The sequence below is a fragment of the Punica granatum genome, chromosome 3 (assembly GCF_007655135.1).
Source record: "Punica granatum isolate Tunisia-2019 chromosome 3, ASM765513v2, whole genome shotgun sequence".
NCBI classification, from domain to species: domain Eukaryota; kingdom Viridiplantae; phylum Streptophyta; class Magnoliopsida; order Myrtales; family Lythraceae; genus Punica; species Punica granatum.
This window is the reverse complement of record NC_045129.1, coordinates 7,369,753-7,390,187: the sequence shown is the minus strand read 5'-3', so window position 1 is coordinate 7,390,187 and position 20,435 is coordinate 7,369,753. Positions and strand designations below refer to the sequence as shown.

Sequence of the window (20,435 nt, the reverse complement as noted above, 5' to 3'; positions counted from 1 at the left end):
CTCAAAATACCCAAAACTTTTAGAATTTTGCATATATTTCAATTATATGATCCATATTCATAGATTAATTTTATTTTTAAAATGCCTAGGTAATATAAGGAAAAGGTAATTACAAAGTGTTTTGTCCTTTTCTATGATTATAAATTAAAATTGAATTAATAACAAATAATAGATGAAATTATTAAAGTTATATTAATATGGATTGGTTCAAGCGGTTCGATACTTATTCCGCTTAAGTAAGGTATCGGGTTCGAGTTTTTGTGAATGCAAAATATCCACATTGGTAGAGCGTTACCACTTAGTGAGCCGACCCAGCTTAACTGAATTCGTCGAGATCCAATTGAGTTTTTGAATAGCAGAATTTACATCGAAAAAAGGAAAAGATATTATTTTTTAAGCGCCTAACAAAACAAACCTTAAGTGCCTAACAAAACAAACTTGCCTTTTCTTTTTACATATTTTTTGTTTTGGAAAATGAACAAAGCATATAATATAATAATAAATGATTAAAGGAAAACATAATGAAAAAAGTTGCAAGAGTATTTTAACATGCCGTACTGTCTTTGCCAAGTTTGAAAAGTCTACAATTTTATATGTTTTTATGGGTAGATGTGTACAACTGTGACTCCAAGCAAAATAAATATTTGTGCATTACAAGACAAATAGGAAGGTCTATAGTGCCATCGGAAGGCGTGAAATGAACCTGATTCAAAAATTATAGCCCGTTATCCTTCACTCCTGGATTTAATTTAACAAATTCTAAGAAAAAAAATTAAAAAGGAAAAAGAAGAAACGAAGAAGCATCAAAGATGAGGATGAACAGCAATCGCAGGACATCTCTTCATCGCTTCGTCCAGAATTAAAGTATATATAAGCAAAACCAAATTTCCATTATACAAACCAAAGTCTAATTAGCAGCGCCTACAAATACTTTACCCTTTTACAAATAACAATTAAGAGGTGAATTTATCAAACCCGAGCTAAGATATATTGAATCCCCAATTGGGATAGCTTTGACTAAGAATAGTAAGGGCGAAAACGACAATGCAACCCCTTCCCGAACAGAACACGAAATTTAATTGGAAACGGGCAAAGGAGGTAATCAATCCACTTGAAAGCAGTCGCAAGAAAAATTCGAGAAGCATGATGAAATGTCCGAAATGCACTTCTTTCTCTGCCATTTCTTCTTCTCTTTTTTTTTTCGACGAAGTGTATTGTGAAATTGAATTTTCATACACATATAATTTTGGAGCTGAAATTCTTTGCATTCTTTGCATTAAAGGTGATTCTGCAAATACATATGTTCATCATATAGAACAAGATACCACCACGTCAAATTTTTGCTTGGATTCAGGAAGAAGGGGAAGAAGAGATGTGTTGCCGCTCTTCATCTTCTTCTTCGTTTGATTTTTTATTTTATTTTATTTTATTTTTACTTTTCTTCCTCTTATTCTTTTTTTGCCTTCATAGATTTTGTTCTAAGAAACTGTTAAGAAAAATCAGAAAAAGAGAAGGATGAATGGAATTGCACTAGTTTCAATTGCTGTGTTTGTTTCAATTGGAGGAAGATGATATTAAAAATTGATAATATGTCCCTGACATGGCATCTAAGTCAATCCAACTCAGAAAAGTCTGGAAAAAGAAATTAAGTTATATCCCGGAAATTAAATATAACTTTAAGTTTATTGAAAATTATTTCGCACAACTTTTCGATTTTCTAACAATGAAACACCCGAAAGTCTAGCAAACATAATGCTGAATGAAGTGTTCCTGGAAAGAAAAGCACTCTCAAGCTGCACATTCAGATCAGAGCCGTCAGACATCACTCATATATAAAACCTTAGTACGAGGTTGAGAAGTGCGCGTAATTGCGTAGGATCTTCAGTCTATTATCTGTAGAGCTCGGAGTTAAGCCTTGGAGTCACCAAAACTTCAAGTGGGGTTGCTTTGAAGTTGGTCAGCCCGGAGCTCTCTGTCATGTCCACCCTCGTATTCCCAACCGTACTTACATTGAAGCCCTGCAACAGACTGGCCAGGGCGAGGTGCATCTGAACTAGACCCAAGCCGATCCCAGCACAAGCCCTACGCCCAGACCCAAATGGCATTAGCTCAAAGCTCTGCCCTCTGACATCCACGTCCCTATGGGCCTCAGTCAGGAACCTCTCTGGCATGAACTTGTCTGGCTCTGGCCACACTCGCTCGTCCCTTTGGATCTTATGTATATTCACTAACAGCCGTGTGCCTGCTGAGACGTGGTAGCTGCTGCCCGATGAGGTAAAGGTGCAGTCTTCCATGGCTTCTCGGAGCCCAAGGACAGGAGCTGGAGTGACAACACGACAGAGCAGTTAATGTTACAAATTAGAATGAACAACATGGTCTCATGAAACCTTCTCTTAACCAATCTTGTATCACCTGGCGGGTACAGTCTCATGGTTTCCTTGATAACAGCCTGCAGGTAGACAAGGTTTCTGATGTCGGATTCTTCCACGCGCCGGTCCCTTCCAACATGGATGTCCAACTCTTCCTGGGCTTTCCTTAAGGCATCCCCGTTGTTGAGCAGCAGTGATAGAGCCCACGTCAGCACCACCATGGTAATGTCGCTTCCAGCTATCAGAAGATTCTGGCATGAGAATTGCAGATCGTTGCAGGTAATCAGCAATAAAATTAGAGAAATTCCGGTGCATTTGGCCTCATAAATCAATATGTCCACCCATATTTGCTCTAGTTAAGAATCTATCACAGAGGACGAACCGACGAGGTTAAAATCCATTTGTCCTTCAATGTAGGATATCATTTTCATGAGATCCTAAATTTTATCCTGGAATTATCGATTTTGATATGGAGATGCATAATCAAGTTGTTTGTGTCGTTTTATTAGGCCACATGACTCATGCTCGTAGAAATATATGACGATATAGGCACATAAAATTGGACCTTAACTCGATCTTTATAAATCTGGATTTTCCTTTTTCTTTCTCTTTGGGTGATATATATGCACACTGAAATTGGATCACGAAGAATATCTTTTTGTATAATGTGATTTTTCTTAACTTAATTTTTTTATCAATCATTTTAACTTAATTTTAAGTGCTGATTTTTTAAAGTGCTCCATGAAATAAGTATTTATTTAATTATGTTAATCTTATCTAGTGAGATAATTGTTATAAATCTTATATTATTTAGTATTCTATTTATAAAAAGGCTCAGAAATTTCTTTTTGTCAACTTTAGCATCAACTACATTTTATATTATTTTTTAAAAAATTAAGGGGAAAAAAAAAAGAAAGGCGGATCAAACTATCTGAGAAGGTTAGGGGGATGGTGGTGGCCCTGACTCGGTCACTACAGTTTCAGGCGAGATTGCCAGCGGTCTTAAGGATCGTTAGCCATCGTGACTAGGCAATGGTGGCTGCCGGCCTGTATCGGGACCACCACCACCCAAATGATCTCCCACTCTCTCCTCCTGTGAAGAGAGAGAGCAAAGACAACCTCCGTTCCAGCTAGCATTATTTAGAATTAAGAGACTTCGAATTAAATTCTCCCTGATAAATTTTTCGGTCCTTTATTTCATTCCCCGGTCCCTGGCTGTTAGATATATGGTTCATCTCACTAAAACGACAAGCTGTCAACGCATACTTTCGAGTATAGCTGGGATAATGTTGTTTATCCAGAAGAAGGAAAATATTAACCAGTAAGTCGTGGCAGAAAAGACAAATTAGTCAAGTGGAAAGAAGCACTTGGAGCTTTGACTATTATCTTGTTTGTTTGATTTGAATTTGAAGTGCCAAGGCCAATTAGGACCATACATGTCCTTTTTTTCCCTCCGTTCCTAGCTATATATGCTCATTGTATCAATGGGTTGATTTCCAAAAAATTATCCTGATAGCGACCTCACCACCCCAAGGGGCGGCTCCAGCTACATCTGGCCTCTCACCGTACCAAGATTGACCTGACAAGACTGGCCCCTCAGTGTTTTCGAGGCCAATTAACAGCTTGGCTCATTGAGATCTCTTTCTCAAAGCTGAGTTGCGTATTGGGGAGATTATTCTCTTATGAAAGCCAAAGCATAGATGGTCACGTCTGGTAAGCTGGAAAAAGAGTGAGATAGGATTTCTATAATATACTAAATTCATTTTATTGGTGACAGCAGGATAGAGATTGGGTTAGGATTTCGCCAAGCATATCCGGACAACCCACCGCAGCATATAATATTATATATCTTCCTTTTTAAGGAGGAGTTTCCGCTCCCAAACCCATGAACACCCGCAGATTCATGGATCTAGGTAAGTCCATGTGCAAGCATATGTGTGGATAGCTTCACTAGTAGCTACGTGCGCAAGGGAGATTTAAACCTACAATCTTATGAACTACACACAAAGCGTACACACGTCCTAACCACTTGTGCTAACCTTGGGGTTAATATTATATATCTTCATAATATACTTAACCTCTTTTGAGGAAGGTCATTTATGCAAAGCCTAATTATCGTCACGGATATATTGCAGCTCCATTAGTACTACTGGAGCGACCTTTGTAAGTCATCTGTCTAGCTAACTGCTTACTATGCATATGGGAAAGCATAAAAATTCTATAGGGGTACTTACCGCACAAGTCGCCTTTATTATAGTATCGGCATCAAAACCTGATATGCTGGCTCCATCGAGATTGTCAATCAACACGCCCATGAAATCTTTCTCATCATCATCTTCCAACTCCTTGCCCTCTTTACTTGACAATCTCCTTCTCTTATGTTCCTCAAGCCACCCTCCAACCAAAGCATCCATTCCTTTGGCGGTTTGCTTCATCAACTTCCTATACCCATTCATATCCCACCAGCCAAGCATAGGGATTGCATCAGACAGCACAAAAACACCAAACATGTTGAAGAAGTCCCTCACCAATCTCCGACAATACTCGGGGTCTTTCTTCCTGGAATCTTGATAATGCTTTCCTCCGACAAAGCGTAGACTGAAGTTAAGGTTCAGGTCTCCAAACCACCTTTTCATATCCACAGGAGAGCTGCCTCTTTCCTACACTTAATCACGAGAGGATTTAAGAGGAATCGAGAGTTTCAAAAATCTGACGATCAAATCCATACATATTTATTGGAATATAGCAACAAACCAGATAAGAGCTATAGAACTCATCACAATAATGATGAATATAAGATGCAGGTGGGACATTACCGATGCATGTTCGTATAGCTCCTTGATAGCATTCTCAACCTCGGAGGCCCGCACGTGTCTCATCTTGTCAAGTTGGGCATTTGAGAGCAACTCAGTGGTGGTAATCCTACGCATTTCACGCCAGAAAGGCCCATAGGGGGCGAAGCCGAACATGGCACAGTTGTAGCCCATGAGCCTTGTGGCGGCAATGATGGGTCTGGTGGAGAAGGCCTTGTCATGGACGGTAAAGCACTCCCTAGCGAACTCCCAGCTGCTCACAACCAGGGCCCTGTGCAAGCCGAGTTTTACGGTGAATATCGGTCCGTACTTGTCAGCCATATTGGATAGGGTCCTGTGGGTGAGCTGACGTTGGTGGAACAGGTGTAGGTGGCCGATGACTGGCCAGCAGCCTTCGGCTTGTGGCGGTGGCGGGGGGTGGCATAGTCTTTTCGATTTGTACGACTTGTATTGCGAGGTTATGCAAACTAGAAGGGCTAGAGCCGACAGAAAAGTTGCTAGGAATTGGAGGAGATCAAAAGTTGCCATGAGAGCTCCGTATAGTCAAACAACTTTGTCCAAATATATAGAGGGTTGCCCTTACCGAAAACAATATATATATATATATATATATATAGAGGGTTGCTAGGGCAAGAATGCTTCTTAAAAGTGTAATTTTAATGGTACTTTAAAAAATAACAAAATCCACTAACGTGGGTTGGTTCAAGTGATTTCGCATTTGTTCCCCTTAAACAATGTCTCGATTCGAATTTTGTGAATGGAAAAAATCCACGCTGTGAAAACTTTATTCCTTAATAGGCTAACCTGAAAATATAACAAAATCCTTATTATTTGTCAAAATAACTTGTTATTTAATAGGAAAATTCTATGGTGCAATAAGCAAATTTAGTAAGATTCTTGATAAATTCGAACTAATAAATTTCTTACAAAAGAATGGACCATCATATTAAAAGATATAAGTTTACAATATCTAGTAGATGCTCTAATTACATTTGAAAATAATAAGTTCTCAAATAACTAAAGAGAGTGTAGCATACTGACGCACGCTAATTAAGTCTTGTTTGGGATTAGAGTTGAGTTAAACTCAACTCTATTCCAACTTTATTTATATATATATATATAATTAACTAAGTTGTCATGATTGTATTATTGAATTATAAGAAAAAAGTACAAAAAAATAATGAATAGTTGAGAGAAAGTAATTATTGTGTTGTTGAATTGTTGAAAAAGTAATAAATAACTGAGAGAATTTAGTATTAAAAATTGAATAAAAAGAAAAAAGTACAATTATGTTGTTGAATTGAAGATAAGTAGAGTTAATTGAAGTAAAGGTAAAAATAAACTCTAAAACCTAACTAAGCATAAAAGATTCAATGTTTGATACTCACTATATGACTATCTGTATCATTTAGTAATTATTAGAATTTTTATATCATTATATTAGGTTAATGAGCATCTTTTCTAACTGAAAAAGAAATATCCCTGATGGAAGTTAATCCCATTCCCCATATATATATATATATATATATAGCTAAGGCATTACAAGACCAATTAGCATTATTCACATGAGACGGCCAGCGACAAAATCGGGTCAATAATTGCTTGTTTTTTCGTATCGTTATAATTGTTTAATTAGGTTTAGGTAGTTTATCATCTAGGTAGCGTGAAAATCTATCCTAATATTCCCCATTCTAAATCCCCCGAAAAAAAATTTCGAGATCCCTTTTCCGAGGAATCATTTCCCTCGAAATTCCCTAAGAAATTCGTAGGAAATGATACCTTTCCATTGAAAAATGTACTTTTCGGACTAATTTTTTGAAGATTTTTTTCTCGGAAATGCCGAAATTTCTGGTAGTAATTTCCATTTCGTTTCTGAAGTCATCGTAACCCCAGTCGGTACCAATCGTACTTCAACAATTAAGGTTGTATAGTATTACTAATTTTATTCATAAAGTTTTCAATTTCCATTTCTTTCATTCTCTATCTATTTATTTTTTGTGAGAGTCACAATTAAATTTTTATTTTGGGTGGAGACACGTACTAGCAATTAGCCATCTCAGTTGCCCGGAAAAATGAACATATTGATGCATGAGAGCAGCACCATTTCAGAGAAAGTAATAAATTTGCGGAGCTATATCTTCTTATAATTATTAATTATTTTCGTGGGATTATTTATAGGATTATATAAAATAATCATTCACTTAAGAAAATCTTTAATTTTTGGGGGAAATTTTAAATCCTCATTCGTGAATATTTATAGATAATAATTAAGTGAACTTTGTTAAAATTAAAACAATAGAAAATTAATGAAATTTATACTGTTAAAGAGTTGTCGAAATGAAACTCTCGCATTTCGCTAACTAGAGATTATTAGAGTTACATCCGCACTACATGCAGAATGATCAAACCAAATAATTCGATTATTATTAATTTAACTTTTTAATATATGAAAATTGTATAGGTTATTCATTACAAGGTGCGACATTAGGATAAAATTGAAAAAATATTTTTTTTTTACTTGTACTGCCTAATTTAAAATAAAACATTTTTTTACATTTTTTAGTTAAAATAAATAATAACTTTACAAGGTTGAAGACCAAAGTTAAAACATTTTTCTAATAAAAAATATGATAAAATGACGAAAATAGAAAAATAATTAAAGGCATAGAATGAAAACGAATAAAAAAAAAGAAGAAAAAGGACTGAAATAGAAAAATACTCAACGGTATAGGAATTTAAACGATAAAAAATTAGAAAAATGATAAAAATAAAAAATTATTTAAATTTAAAGGACCAAATGTATAGTTTAATAATTAACGCGAACTTATCTACTTGTACTGCCTAATTGTTGAGATTTTTTCAAGGAGCTCCTGCACCCACCTAACTAGGACCATCAAATCCTTCCTATTAATGAAACGAATTCAATGATCTAACGGTCGCGATTACATAGAAGTTCCCGAGAATTGGTTGCACTACGTCTAAATAATTATTGTTATCAGAGGGAGATGGAGTCGAATTTACGGGTTGAGAACTGAGAGGCTGATAGAAACAGAGGAAGGAGGGTGAAGGATCTATCAGAGTAGGGGAGGAGAAATCGCCGCCGGAAGTGCCTAGCCGAAGCTGGACGCGCCGGCGGTAGCAGCGACTGTTTTGTTTTGGTATCAGAGTAGGGGAGGAGAAATCGCCGCCAGACGTGCCCAAGCGAAGCTGGACGCGCGGGGGTAGCGGCGGCTGTTTTGTTCCGGTGGTTGTTAAGGTTTGGGGAGAGAGCACCGATAGAGACCGAAATATCTTCATTGATTACCGTATATAGGTATAGGTACACGCCGTCGCTGGTACACCATTTTTTAAGTTTGGGTTAGACTTTCATTGATAAAGATGTGAAATATTATTATATTTCGACACCTTAAACAATTATTGATCCAATCTAATAAGTTCGGCACATGTGACATTTATTGATTTGTCCTGTACTTTAATTTATTAAGTTTTTTAGTTTATCGACAAATAATTCTCGTTCAAATGTTGATTTCATGTCCATGAAATTCTTCTAGTTTGTCTGTTGTTGTAGCGTATTTTCTTAGCAAATGATATTTGAGCCTTGATTGCATGGTCTTTCATGTAACCACGAGTGAAATTGTGACTAAATGTCTAAATGTCAATTAGCCACGGCGATTATGGAACATCGAAAGAATTGCACTAATGGAAGTCATAAGACATAAGTATGTCATGGTGGACTTTGCGTAGCTGCATTTTAACTTCTAGAGAAGTAACTTTAATTGAGAAAAGCTCTACTTTCAATAATTATCTCAAAAAATTTTGAAGAACAATTTTAATTTCTATAGTTATTCGAAATCCTTCTAAACACGATGGGAATCAATAAAAAAAGAAAGAACGGTCTTTTGAGCAAGAAGAAATGAAAGTTGAGAAGAAATATTGATACTAATTAGAGTTTATGACTTAGATTGTGTTCTCAAATTTAAAATATTAATTTTTTCAACTTACTACCTCGGTCATTTTTGTTATTTATCAACAATTATTATTGTAATCCAGTAATTCTATCAAGCGCATAAGCACGGGCATTCATCTAGTTGTGTATAAATACCTCCTTCTCGTACCAAAGAAGCACCCGCAAATACTTATCCAAGGCTTAGCGTCTGTCCGCAAGCTCTTATGGAAACTTCTCTTCTCCAATTCCTAGTAACGTTACTCTCCGCCCCTAGCCTTTCTTACTTGCATAACCTCACTTTACAAGTTCCACAAGTCGAAGAGGCTATGTAAACCCCGGCCACCGCCACAAGCCAAATACGATGCCCTCTGATTCAAGAACTGTTGCCTACGTTAAATCTGCCGTGAAATACGGGCTTTTGGGAATCACACAAATCTGCAGAAGAGGATGAAAAAGGCAAGACTCAAGAATCTGCTTGAAGATTGGAGTATGCCCTAATAACTCTGCACTATTGGCCGCAATTTTGTTTTTCCGTTTTCTATTTTCTGTTGTTTATTTTCTTCTTCTTTTTGTTTTTCCTGCTGGGACGATCTTCATGATTGAGGAAGATATAACCTCTGCTCTTTTTCCTGAACGTTTCTCAGGAAAATTCTATGGTACCGGTGCGGTAGAAGTTGCCCTGCTTTTTCCCTGCTCTCATAATTCATATCGGAATTCTAATACCGTATCATTACTTATGGTTCATTCGCTGACTCAACAAGCTTGTGGCTCTATCTTAGAGCGTCTTGGAATGGTCAGGCCTTCCCAAAAAGAACAAGAACACAGTGAAATCGACCAATGCTGCTCATTTGCTGTCAACAAAAAAACTGCTGTTACTAGCAGTCATTTATGCACCATGCGTTTCTAATGGTGGGCTTAGTCCATGAAGTGTTTTTTCTGTTTCTCTCGCTGGCAAAGGGAACTCAGTAGAAAACCGGGAATAGGAAAATGAAGAATTTTGCGCGAGCTTTCGCATGAATGCAGAACCGAGAATTCCAAGAGTAACAACATATAAGAACACAGGAGGCATCTTCATCAACAATACTAAGCAAGACATACTCTGCCCGATACAATTTAGTAAACTTACCACGGTCTGTCACTAACGGAAGAAACACTACTCATTTCGACAAGACTTTCCTCCTCCAGGTTAATTACCAGCAGTCCAGCACAGGCATCAAGAATAGAGAGGGTATTACATGCACTTAACTAGCTACCAATCAAATACGGATTTGTCATAGTTTTATCGCGAGATGTCTTTTACCGAAACACAGGTTTTTGAATTTCCCTACCACAATTGTTAGGAGTAAAGATCAGTACTCGGAGCGGTATACTGCGTTTTCAGTTTTACTTCCATGGCATGCTTGAGAAGCCTGCAGGCTGGAGGTGTGTCCCATGGTTTGTTCAAGTGGCAGCCAATCCGAGGATCCACGGGAATTCCCTGCCCTCAGCACTGGGCTACTACTCCCAATGGTCCCACCGCCACGTCCTGAGGCAACCTTCGATAAGGCGAAGGAGGGTTCAATTTTTTCGGCTGCCTTTGGTTCCTTCTGACAACCAACACCATCAACTTCTGCATCAGAACTGTCAACTTCCACCTGCAATTGGTCCGGGAGCTCGATGTAAGTGAATTCCAGGGTTACATGAAAGTCATAAATCCTAGGGCCCAAAAAGAAAATGCGGGAAGACAATCAACGTCTGATCCTCCTCTGCAATAAAGGGTTCACATAAGATGGTAACTGAACCTGAAAGGAAGGGTGTTCCATTTCAAACTGACTAGCGGCTTCAGGAGCATTGCCGAACCTCGAGCTGTGCCCCACCTCTAAACACCTCCACCACCTATATTAGCCACAGAGTAGAGGAAAATTTTCATTCACAAATCACCCAGATGGCTCAAAAATAAAATTAACTCAATCAAAATCCAACCATCTACTCATTATCTTTAAGGCTGCGCTTGAAAAGGTGATCGTTTAACATCAAATCAGGAAAGAGAGTTTTTTGCTTCAATGGTAAATGCAGGAAAGAAAGCAAATTAACATTCGGCTTGTGGAGCTATTGAACTATGAGTGAAATCGATAATTCAACTTGCTAGTCAGACTCACACGGACATCTCTTATGATGTCTAAATTGGCCTAGCAAATTATAATCAATTGATCATGGTGAATAACAGGGCTGAAATGAGTATTACGAACTAAATTCAAACCTGTCCTTTCTGATGAACTTGAGGTTGCCCGATACTTCTTCCCTGAGTTGTCAGCCTTCACTTTGGAAGCCGAGGACTGTAATGGTTCATCACTTTCATCACCAGATTCCTCTTCAGTTGAATTTCCTATATCTATCACCGAAGATGGCCTTCTGGCCCTAGCACTCCTGCTATGGGTCGATCTCGAGGGGTATTCAATCTCCATCCCAATTTCGTCCAATATTACTACATCAAACACAGAGCTCCCCTCATACCTGAAGAATACGGAGTACCCCTCCCTCATCTTGTATTTTTTCATAAACTTCCTCCATCCACCACATAACCATATACTGCCACCCAGTTTTCGAAGCACAACTTGCCAAATTTTGCCATTGTAGACCTTGAGAAGTGTCGGGCTTGACAGATCCCTCCCATACTCCATCTCAAACGTCTCCAGGATGGACTAAAAGATACTAAGCTAGCAGTCAGATGGAGTAACATGTCCTGAAGAATATTAAACAGAAATAGTTGCTAAGGAACAGTCGTAATAGACCACATTATTGTTGCAAGTTTCAAATCTTTATGTTCATTTCGGGATAAAATAAGAAACGAAACTGAAAACAGAGCAATGAAGAAGAAACGCCAATTACTTTGCCACTATACCAAGATAATTAGACGCTAAAAGAAATTACTTTCAGCGCATTTGGTCGGAGCAGAAAGAGTATAGGGGTTACTCACAAGCTAGAAATTAGTTAAACAGAATACTAGCTAAGGCTCAGCCGACTCATAACGAACTACATAATCTTCAGAAGTTCAAATCTTTAATTTCTTTTCGGGATAAAACAAGAAGAGAAACTGAAAGCAGGGCAATGAAGAAGAATCCTACAACTACTTTGCTATAAACCGAGATTATCAGACCCTAAAAGTAATGATCTTGGGCGCATTTGGTTGGAGTAGAAAGGTTATAGGGGATACTCACAAGCTTCCCGAGCTGAAGTATCTCTGGATTCAGAATTCTGCTGAAGTGTGGGGTCTCCAGGACACAGGAGTTCCTCCAAGACTGGGACTGAGAGTGCCGGCCTCCCCTTGTGCCACGAGAACCAGAAGCCATGGAAAGAAAGCTCAAAACAAGCCCTTCTTCCTTCCTCTCCCTCTATCTGATCTCAAGAAGTGGTCTCAGTCATAAAGAGAGAGAAGAAACGAACGTAATTGTTGGAATAGAGCCGCTGCCACACATGAAGACAGGGCAGTTGGGATGGAGCTAACAGAATTGTCCTTGTCTGTACGATTGATCTATGTGCCGCAGACATGTTTCCTGCTGGGGGACGATCTTCAATATTGAGAAAACAGAATTTCTGCTCATTCTGAGAGTTTGTTTTATTGTGTGCGTTCGCACTGCAAGTATCGCTGCGATGATTCATTCGCATGGCTCGATAGGCTGGTTGGGCCTCCAGGGAATGAATATGAACACAATGAAATCGAGCAATGCAGCTTGTTAAATTCAAAAGCTCTTGATTTTAGTCCGAGCATTAAATAAATATTACTGTACTTATATTTTGAGTATGTGGTGTCAAACGGGACGAAAGGCCAAATTACGGGGTGCAAAATGGGATAATACTAACTTTAGGGTGCAAAATAAACCCCAAAGAAATCTTAGGGTGCAAAATCAAAATTTCCGCGTGCCTTTTCCGCCCTTTTGCGAGGGAAAGTTCCGCCGAACTGCCGGAAAGAAGCGATAGCCGCCTCCAGCCTTCAGAGCTCGGCAGCTCTGTCCGTGTCCGGTGAATTTCGTGTCTTCTACCCGACAAACTCGCCAGAGACCCGTCAGATTGAGACGTGAGAGGCGGAGAGAGAGAGAGAGAGAGAGAGAGAGGGAGAAAGATAGAGAGAGAGCTACAATCATCGCCATTTCTCATGCAATCCGCTTTCTACGCTCCCCGCCATTTCCAACCTCCACGGCAACCCGACAAAGCCCACTTCGATTCTCAGCTTCCCTTCTCCAGAAACCTGAAGACCCACCTAAAGTTCCCAACTTTCACTAATTCTTTAAGAGCCCCACTTCACTTTGAGCCCGGGGAAGAAGAGCGGGAAGTGAGAAAAGATTCTTCTCCTCCGGGCGGACCCAATTCGCTCGTTAGGCTTCCCGTGGTGGTTACGAGGTCCAGCGAGGTCTCTAGGTACGTGTGGGACGGGACTTGTTTGCGGCTCGTGAGTTTTGGTGGCGTCGGGGGTGGTGGCCGTGCGGCAGCGCCGTTCTGTCTCGATGACTTAGGTGGCGGGGCGAGAAGGGCAGCTAGGGTTTGTGGGGCGGCGGTTAGGGATTTCTTTTTGCCGAAGCAGGTGAGCAGTAACTATGTGAAGTATGTGAAATGGAAGTTCTTGCACAGAGTGTTCAGCTCTGCTCTTCAGGTTCTTGCCACTCAGGTAATTAATTTCCATGTGTTTCAGAGTGAATGATTTGGTTTAACTGCAGACTTTCGCCAATGATCTTTCAAAGCGATCACCATTTGTTCTGATTATGTTTGGTTTGATAAGTCTTCATTGGACGCTGATTATTTCAAGAAAGAATGCTGCTGTCTTGGTGGACCATTGAATGTCCTGTTCTTTTTACTGGGTCGTTGTGTTATCCTTGAGAAAGAGAAATGATGAGGTTGGTGGAATGTCTAGTACGAGGAAAGTGTAGACTATACATGTTGTGATGTCTGGGATGCATATAGTGAACATGTAATATTTTTCTTTTAGTTTGTCAAGCAATCTTATGTTTTGTCCTTTTTCTCTTTTTTTTCCTTTATATTTTTATTTTTTGGCAAGTGGTAAAATTTCATTAGGCTTGGCATGTATACATGGTAACTGGTGTGAATACCAAAAAATTTGATGGCAGGCAATGTTCCGAGCTATAGGAATTGGGTACTCCCGTTCCCTTCCATCTGCTGCTGCTCTGAATTGGGTCTTGAAGGATGGCCTCGGTCGTCTTAGCCGATGCATTTACACAGCTAGCCTTGCATCAGCATTTGACACCAATTTAAAGGTTCTATGTATTTCCATCCCCCCAACTTAATTTTTTGTGGCTTTCTTTTCTGTATTTTGGTTCTACATGTATATGTTTTCATTATTTAGAGCTATGGTTTCCAGTTGCTCCTTGAAATGTCCTATATCTTGGATATCTTTCTCTTTTGACATTGTTTAATCTCTTGTGAAGAGGGTTCGGTTCTCCACTTCTGTTCTCTTCAGTTTGAGCGTCGGTTTAGAGCTTCTGACTCCCACATTCCCGCAATACTTCCTGCTTCTGGCTTCCATAGCCAACATTGCCAAGCAAATCAGCCTTGCCTGCTACTTAGCCACTGGTGTAAGGATACTATCTTTCATTCATATATCTTCGTCTTGTGCTGGACTCTCTTCTCTCTTGAAATTTCTGAAGTAAGTTAAAGACCCGTTTGAAAGAAATAAAGCATATTGTATATGCAAAATTAGCAAAGGAAGTTCAGACCCAGGAATTCTCCTTATTTTTAACAAATACTTTCTACCTTTGTGAAACCAATTGATTGGACTTTGTTCAACATCGTCAATGCAGGGAAGAAGAGATTAAGATATTCGGCATGATTGTCATGATTCTGCATTTATAATGCTTCTTTTAGTGACACTTATTGTGCTTCGTTGTTCGACCAGTATTATCTCTAGTCTCAGGATTTATTGCCCAACTTTTCATCTTATGATATACACAATTTTGACTATTGTGTCTTTTGTCGTTAATATCTTGTTGTTAGTCTGCTGTTCACCGAAGCTTTGCCATAGCAGATAACCTCGGTGAAGTTTCTGCAAAGGCACAAGTGAGATTTTAATACGATGCCTCTTTTTCCGTAGAAGCAGTTCTCATCATCAATTACTGATTTTATTTTCTTACATTGACTGTCAGATTCAATCAGTTTGCTTCGATAATGTCGGGCTTGCGCTAGCTGCGTTGCTCAATATGCTATTCAAGAATAACCAGAGGTTCTCATTTTTCATCTCTGTTTATTTACTTATTTATTTGTTCATTCTTCTTGTTAAGTCGGTTGGTACACAGCTATAAATGAAATTAGAGTTCTTGTTTCTAATCACGTTCCCAGTAATTTTTTATCATTTTGGGAATTAAACTTGAGATGTTTGTCTGGCAGATTGCTAGCAGCTTTACTGTTTGCTGTATACCCAATTTTCACAGCTATAGATCTTCTTGGAATATATCAGGGGCTGAAGCATGTTCATCTGCAAACATTAACTAAGGTGGTCCATTATGCTGTTGAAGATTTGATAGGATAACAATTTTATTTTTTTTCCATGCAAGCACAGTTTATAACACCTTCATTTTTCCTCTATATATATATTGTCCACTTCTCAACCCAAAGACGCACTATGATTCTCTTTCTTGTCTGCTTTATAATTCGAAGACTAAGTCATATAAGAATGATGTATATATTACTCGTCTCCTAAGTGAAGAGATTTTAGTTCAACGGTTAAAGGTTGTTTGGGCCGAATATTCAGGGCAGGCTCGAGATTATTCTGAACAATTGGATCGATTTTGGCTGTGTGCCTTTACCTGCTGAAGTGAGTAATGAGGAAGGGATTGATATCTTTAATGTCAAAGGTGAGAGATCTCTCCCTCTAAATTTTGATGCATTTGGAGTTCTAGTAGGACCTATTTCTGATCTACAATACTGCTAAGAAAAACTAAAAGAAGCATTGCGCTTTTTTTCTCAGGAAAACGAGTTTGGCCTGTCAGAATAGGCTGCTTAGGTACAAAGGTTAAGATTCCTGAATTATCAATGATGACGATGAGGTCCATCAGCAGTAAAGATTATTACTTCATCTGCTTGGAATCGTACAGCAGACTAAACCAAAGCGAGAAGGTAAGTCCAGCTTTGCTCTTTTGCCTCTTTTTTCCTCTCTTTTCTTTATGATGTGTCCTGTTGGATTATATTTTCTGATGCCTTTTATTTGAAATTTTAGCAGAACATCCTTGTTTGCCTTCGAGAAGGTGCTGCCACATCAGATATAATTGCAGGCTTGTTGCAGGTGATTGCAAATATTTCTCTGCCAATTCTCGTCTACAACTGTTTACCCTATTGGTTTTTTACTTGAGCAACACAAAAGAAAGCATGCATAGGACAAATTTCCTTCCAGGCCTGACCTTTTTCCATAATTGCATATTTTTGTTTCTTCACCGAATTTATGTTTGGATCCATAAATTCTAAAATACGAAATCTAGTAGTGTCCATGGTAAATTTAACTGGCATTTATTTGACTCATCTGCAGATGTGATAATCTGCATAGGCACAACTTTACAATCCCAACCGCTCTAATACTCCATTACTTGATTAGTAGCTTGGGTATGGATCTGATATGCTTCTTTCTGTTTTTGTTTTCTTGGGGTGAAGGCATGTTATGTTCGAAAGACTCTGCTCAAGAACAGGACTTTCTGGGATCGAAGTCTAGACTCCTATGCTTCCGACGCAATCTCAAAGGAGTGGTTCAGAGTGACTGAGGACAGTCGGGAGCGTGCCAAAAAGGATCTTCCAATGGTAAGCGAGCAGATCTCGGCAGCGGGCTGGGCAGTCAAAAATGTTCTGTTGAGTACAGAGGAGCAGCTTAGGTACAGTTTTGTAGATGATTGAACATGAAGGCTTGTCGAAAAAGAGTTCTCTGGTTAGCCTTGTAATCTCACTGTGCATTTTTTCAGTTAATGAAATGGAACTACCAAGTCTTGTTGGTCATATTTCGCTTTCATTAAGATATCCGTTTCTATCCATACATTCGATACCATGCCGACCCTTGTAATCAAACAAATCACAAGGGTGTCCCACTGTATTTTGTCAAATAAAATGTGCCTAATTAGTATCTTAAATTATATTATTAGCATTAAACTATTGCATCACTTGTCAACCCTTTGACTTCTGTAGCAATTTGAGCTCACGAGATAGTCAAACCTCCCCCAACTTGCCACAATGCAATGGCAAAAGTAAGAAACGAGAAGGATTACTAATTCTTTATTGATGTATTTCGGTTGAGCAGTCGAGAAATTCTCTCATCTCCCATATGAAAGAATTTTGTGACGTATAAGATTCTTTTGAAAGGCAAATAGTTTTGGTGTTTCCGAGAATAGCTTACTCAGGAATGTCTTTGGGTAACAGTTTCTTACCAGTTGATGCCACTGTACATCTACATATGTTTATCTTGCGGTTTTCTTCGATATGTCATTCGAGATCGATGTTATTTTGGTTTTCTGATGTACATGTACCCTTGTTTATGCTCGATATCAGTAAATAATATTCCGCATGGATAAATATATCTTCGATAAACATGATTTCTTGAAAGATGATTACATATAACTAACTCATCCATGTTTCCCTTAATTTTCATGCATGGATGTAATATACCATGCATGTTGATTGGGGAGTAATGTTGACACTTGACATACAATAATTTCTTTCTTAACTTCTTGGCATTATGTGGCCAACAAGCCCTTGTAATCAATCAATTATTCAAACATGCGCGTATCACAAGAATTACAATTTACATGTTGAAAATTGATATACCGATAATACCGTCAACCCCTCTATTCTAGCTAGGTTCATTTCGGGCTAACCCGACCTTGAGGAGAGAGGCTTGGGGATGCAGACAACCGGGCTGAGCTGCGGCGTTCCATTGATGCCGTCCCCGACTGTTGGGCCCCTCTCTGCATTGGCGGCGCCTGCTCGGACACCCTCCACATCTTCACTGACTTGTCCAGGCTGCCGCTGTACACGATCCATCGTTGCTCGCTCCCGAAAGACTCCTGGTCCTTCTCCGCTGCCAGGCATTTAACGGGGCCGTTGTGGCCCGTTAGCACGGACAGGCAGATGTGGTCGGGGCCCTCCTTCCTCCACACGCATATTCCCATGTCGGCCGACCCGCTCAGCACTAGGTTGCCAGCCGTGATGAGGCACAGCACGGCGAGCTTGTGGCCCCTCAAGACCCCTCCATGCGAGAGATGCTTCTCCCGGTCCCAGAAGTTGACCAGCCCGTCCGACGAGCCACAGTAGACCACTGTCCCGTCCTCGTTGACCGCCAGAGCCGTGACGGCGCACTCCTGCTTGAGCAGGGTCTGCGAGAAGAAATGCTTCGTGCCCTTCCCCTGGAGCTCCCTCCGCCAGACCTTAACCGTGCCATCTGCTGACCCAGTAAAGACTAGGCCGTCAAAGCCCGCAACTACAGAGTTTACGGCATCGTCGTGGGCTGCGATAGACTCCAGGCACTTGAAATCGGATATTCTCCAAACCTTGAATGTCTTGTCCCACGATGCCGAGTATAGTAGCTTCTTGTCCTCACTCAGGCTGAGGCACGAGATGGCGTCAAAGTGCTTGATCCAGACAGCGTTACGGTTCCGCCTCACCTCCACGTAGTTGCTCGGGTTCAGCGAGCTCTTGATGTAATCCCTCAGTGTCGGGAGCGTACCTATGCGCTTGTGGATGTTCGGGCTCTTGGACGAGACCTTCCACACCCTGATCTTACCGTCCTGGTGGCCCGAGAAGATCTTCTCGCCGGCTATGATGATCGCCTTTACCAGCCCGCTGTTGGACTTGAAGCCCGAGAACTCCTTTTGGTTCTTCCACACCCGAATGTTCTTGCTGTCTGAACCCGTGTAGAGTAGGTCCCCCGAGGCGGCAAGGGAGTATATGTGTCCTTCTTCCCGGACAAGAGAACCCATCAGGACGTTCGGGGAGAAGGTCTCGGCCTCCGTTGCTTCCATGGGACTCATGTGAGCTGACCACGGAGACTTGGTGAGCGGAGACGACGTCATAAAGGAAGGAGAAGTGTCCATGAATCCCGGCTCTTCCTTGTCATACCTCGGCGGGTTAGAGGCGGGATCGTCTTCATTGGAGCCGGTGCTTTTTAGTCGGTCAAATCCCTTTCCGCGCGAGCTCCTCTCATCAGAGAATATGCGACCTGCTTTAAAGTTCTTCATAGGTTGTCCCAAGATTTTATGTACGACTAATGTTGCATTACCCGACGTCCTTCACACACACGCTAATACGAAAAAGGAAATCAAAACCCACGCGCTCCGATACGTAGAGGAGCAACGAGACGAATCAATCGATGGAGATCAATTGAAGTGAATGGGATGGAATAAGGAGGAAGCTGAGATTAGAAGAAAACAAGCCTAGGAGGCTAATGGGAGAAGATGAGGAGAGGCATAAAGCGATGGGGCTGGGGTCTTAAATTCAGGGGAGGAAGTTTGGTGTGAAAACTGAAAACAGAAGGGAATAACATGTTTTGGCATCTTTCTGGTCTAACTGATGGGATTTTGTCTGTCAAATGTTTTTTTCTTTTTTTCTTTTTAAGTTTCTTCTAAAGGGAAAAGGTTATCCTATCGATTTTTGTTTTCCAATCTCCAAGTTTTCCTATGACCGGAAAAAAGCAAAAAGAAAAAATGATATGCATTAGGTACTGTTTGGTTGAAATACGGAAGGTAATTTTTTTTATTACAAAAGATGCTCATGAGCTTGATATATTGAAATGAAAATCCTAAAAGCTAATAAATAGGCATGGATAAATCCATCGCTAGTATCGAATTTAGAAGTTCTTAATTACCAAATGAGAGCGTGCGTCATTACACTAATATAATTTTAAAAACCTCTTAATACTTTTTATGAAATAAAATTATTATTGATTACCATAACTGGAAGCAATCTCACGTAAAATGTGGTAACTTGATCTATTTTTGGGTGTTTTCTTCCCATTTTTTGTGGGTAAGATATGGTTTTTCTCTTCCTTTGTCTTGGTTTGTTTTTGTTGTGTTGTGTTTTTCGTTTTCTGGTTTTAACGAAAGAAGCGGAAAAGGAGCGGCATAGGAAATAGAGGGGTTGACGGCCGTTTGGCGTTAAATGGTCAAAAGGAGATGGGAAAGAAATGTGGGGCTATGGCGAATTGTCCATCTTGGGAGGAAATTTCGACCGTTGACTTGGTCTTAAGCACTTTGGGAGTTTTTCTTTTATGGGATTTGAAGAGACCATATTATAGAAATAAAAATTATAATTGTTAATAAAATGGTTCGAACAATGTTATAATGAATATTA

At 39.8% G+C, this 20,435-nt stretch overlaps 4 protein-coding genes across 6 annotated transcripts; 1 reads left to right on the top strand and 3 right to left on the bottom strand.

Moving 5' to 3' along the window:
* Nucleotides 1-1,637: 1,637 nt before the first annotated feature.
* LOC116201004 (xanthotoxin 5-hydroxylase CYP82C2-like) lies at nt 1,638-5,742 on the bottom strand. The gene is made up of 4 exons (XM_031532059.1): nt 5,186-5,742; nt 4,604-5,029; nt 2,413-2,620; nt 1,638-2,320 (listed from the first exon to the last, which is right to left on the bottom strand). The coding sequence occupies exons 1-4, from the start codon at nt 5,708-5,710 to the stop codon at nt 1,890-1,892; spliced, it is 1,590 nt and encodes a 529-aa protein (XP_031387919.1). The 5' UTR covers nt 5,711-5,742; the 3' UTR covers nt 1,638-1,889.
* A 5,474-nt stretch (nt 5,743-11,216) lies between these two features.
* On the bottom strand, nt 11,217-11,839 carry LOC116200326 (B3 domain-containing transcription factor VRN1-like). The gene is made up of 2 exons (XM_031531184.1): nt 11,368-11,839; nt 11,217-11,224 (listed from the first exon to the last, which is right to left on the bottom strand). Exons 1-2 carry the CDS (start codon nt 11,786-11,788, stop codon nt 11,217-11,219), a joined length of 429 nt encoding a protein of 142 aa, XP_031387044.1. The 5' UTR covers nt 11,789-11,839.
* A 1,216-nt stretch (nt 11,840-13,055) lies between these two features.
* LOC116200929 (protein root UVB sensitive 4) lies at nt 13,056-17,106 on the top strand. Of its 3 annotated transcripts, none has more exons than XM_031531901.1 (10): nt 13,056-13,686; nt 14,228-14,374; nt 14,546-14,692; nt 15,111-15,173; nt 15,260-15,336; nt 15,501-15,606; nt 15,865-15,967; nt 16,081-16,229; nt 16,330-16,395; nt 16,758-17,074. In XM_031531901.1, exons 1-10 carry the CDS (start codon nt 13,261-13,263, stop codon nt 16,992-16,994), a joined length of 1,521 nt encoding a protein of 506 aa, XP_031387761.1. In that variant the 5' UTR covers nt 13,056-13,260; the 3' UTR covers nt 16,995-17,074. The 3 variants fall into 3 exon arrangements, with proteins under 3 accessions (XP_031387761.1, XP_031387759.1, XP_031387760.1); XM_031531899.1 differs by having other exon boundaries at nt 13,059-13,770; nt 16,758-17,106; XM_031531900.1 differs by having other exon boundaries at nt 13,060-13,770; nt 16,333-16,395.
* Nucleotides 17,107-17,639: 533 nt separating this feature from the next.
* On the bottom strand, nt 17,640-19,758 carry LOC116200930 (protein JINGUBANG). The gene has a single exon (XM_031531902.1). The coding sequence runs from the start codon at nt 19,322-19,324 to the stop codon at nt 17,951-17,953; it is 1,374 nt and encodes a 457-aa protein (XP_031387762.1). The 5' UTR covers nt 19,325-19,758; the 3' UTR covers nt 17,640-17,950.
* Nucleotides 19,759-20,435: the final 677 nt, after the last annotated feature.

Excerpts from the sequence above, each read along its gene's own strand:
- LOC116200930 (XM_031531902.1), bottom strand. The coding sequence starts at position 19,324 with ATGAAGAACTTTAAAGCAGGTCGCATATTCTCTGATGAGAGGAGCTCG.
- LOC116200326 (XM_031531184.1), bottom strand. The coding sequence starts at position 11,788 with ATGGAGTATGGGAGGGATCTGTCAAGCCCGACACTTCTCAAGGTCTAC.
- LOC116201004 (XM_031532059.1), bottom strand. The coding sequence starts at position 5,710 with ATGGCAACTTTTGATCTCCTCCAATTCCTAGCAACTTTTCTGTCGGCT. Across the intron at positions 5,030-5,185 it reads AGCTATACGAACATGCATCG|GAAAGAGGCAGCTCTCCTGT; the intron begins GTAATGTCCCAC and ends GATTAAGTGTAG. Across the intron at positions 2,321-2,412 it reads CATGAGACTGTACCCGCCAG|CTCCTGTCCTTGGGCTCCGA; the intron begins GTGATACAAGAT and ends TTGTCACTCCAG.
- LOC116200929 (XM_031531899.1), top strand. The coding sequence starts at position 13,261 with ATGCAATCCGCTTTCTACGCTCCCCGCCATTTCCAACCTCCACGGCAA. Across the intron at positions 15,607-15,864 it reads ATCTGCAAACATTAACTAAG|GGCAGGCTCGAGATTATTCT; the intron begins GTGGTCCATTAT and ends CCGAATATTCAG. Across the intron at positions 16,230-16,329 it reads GACTAAACCAAAGCGAGAAG|CAGAACATCCTTGTTTGCCT; the intron begins GTAAGTCCAGCT and ends TTGAAATTTTAG.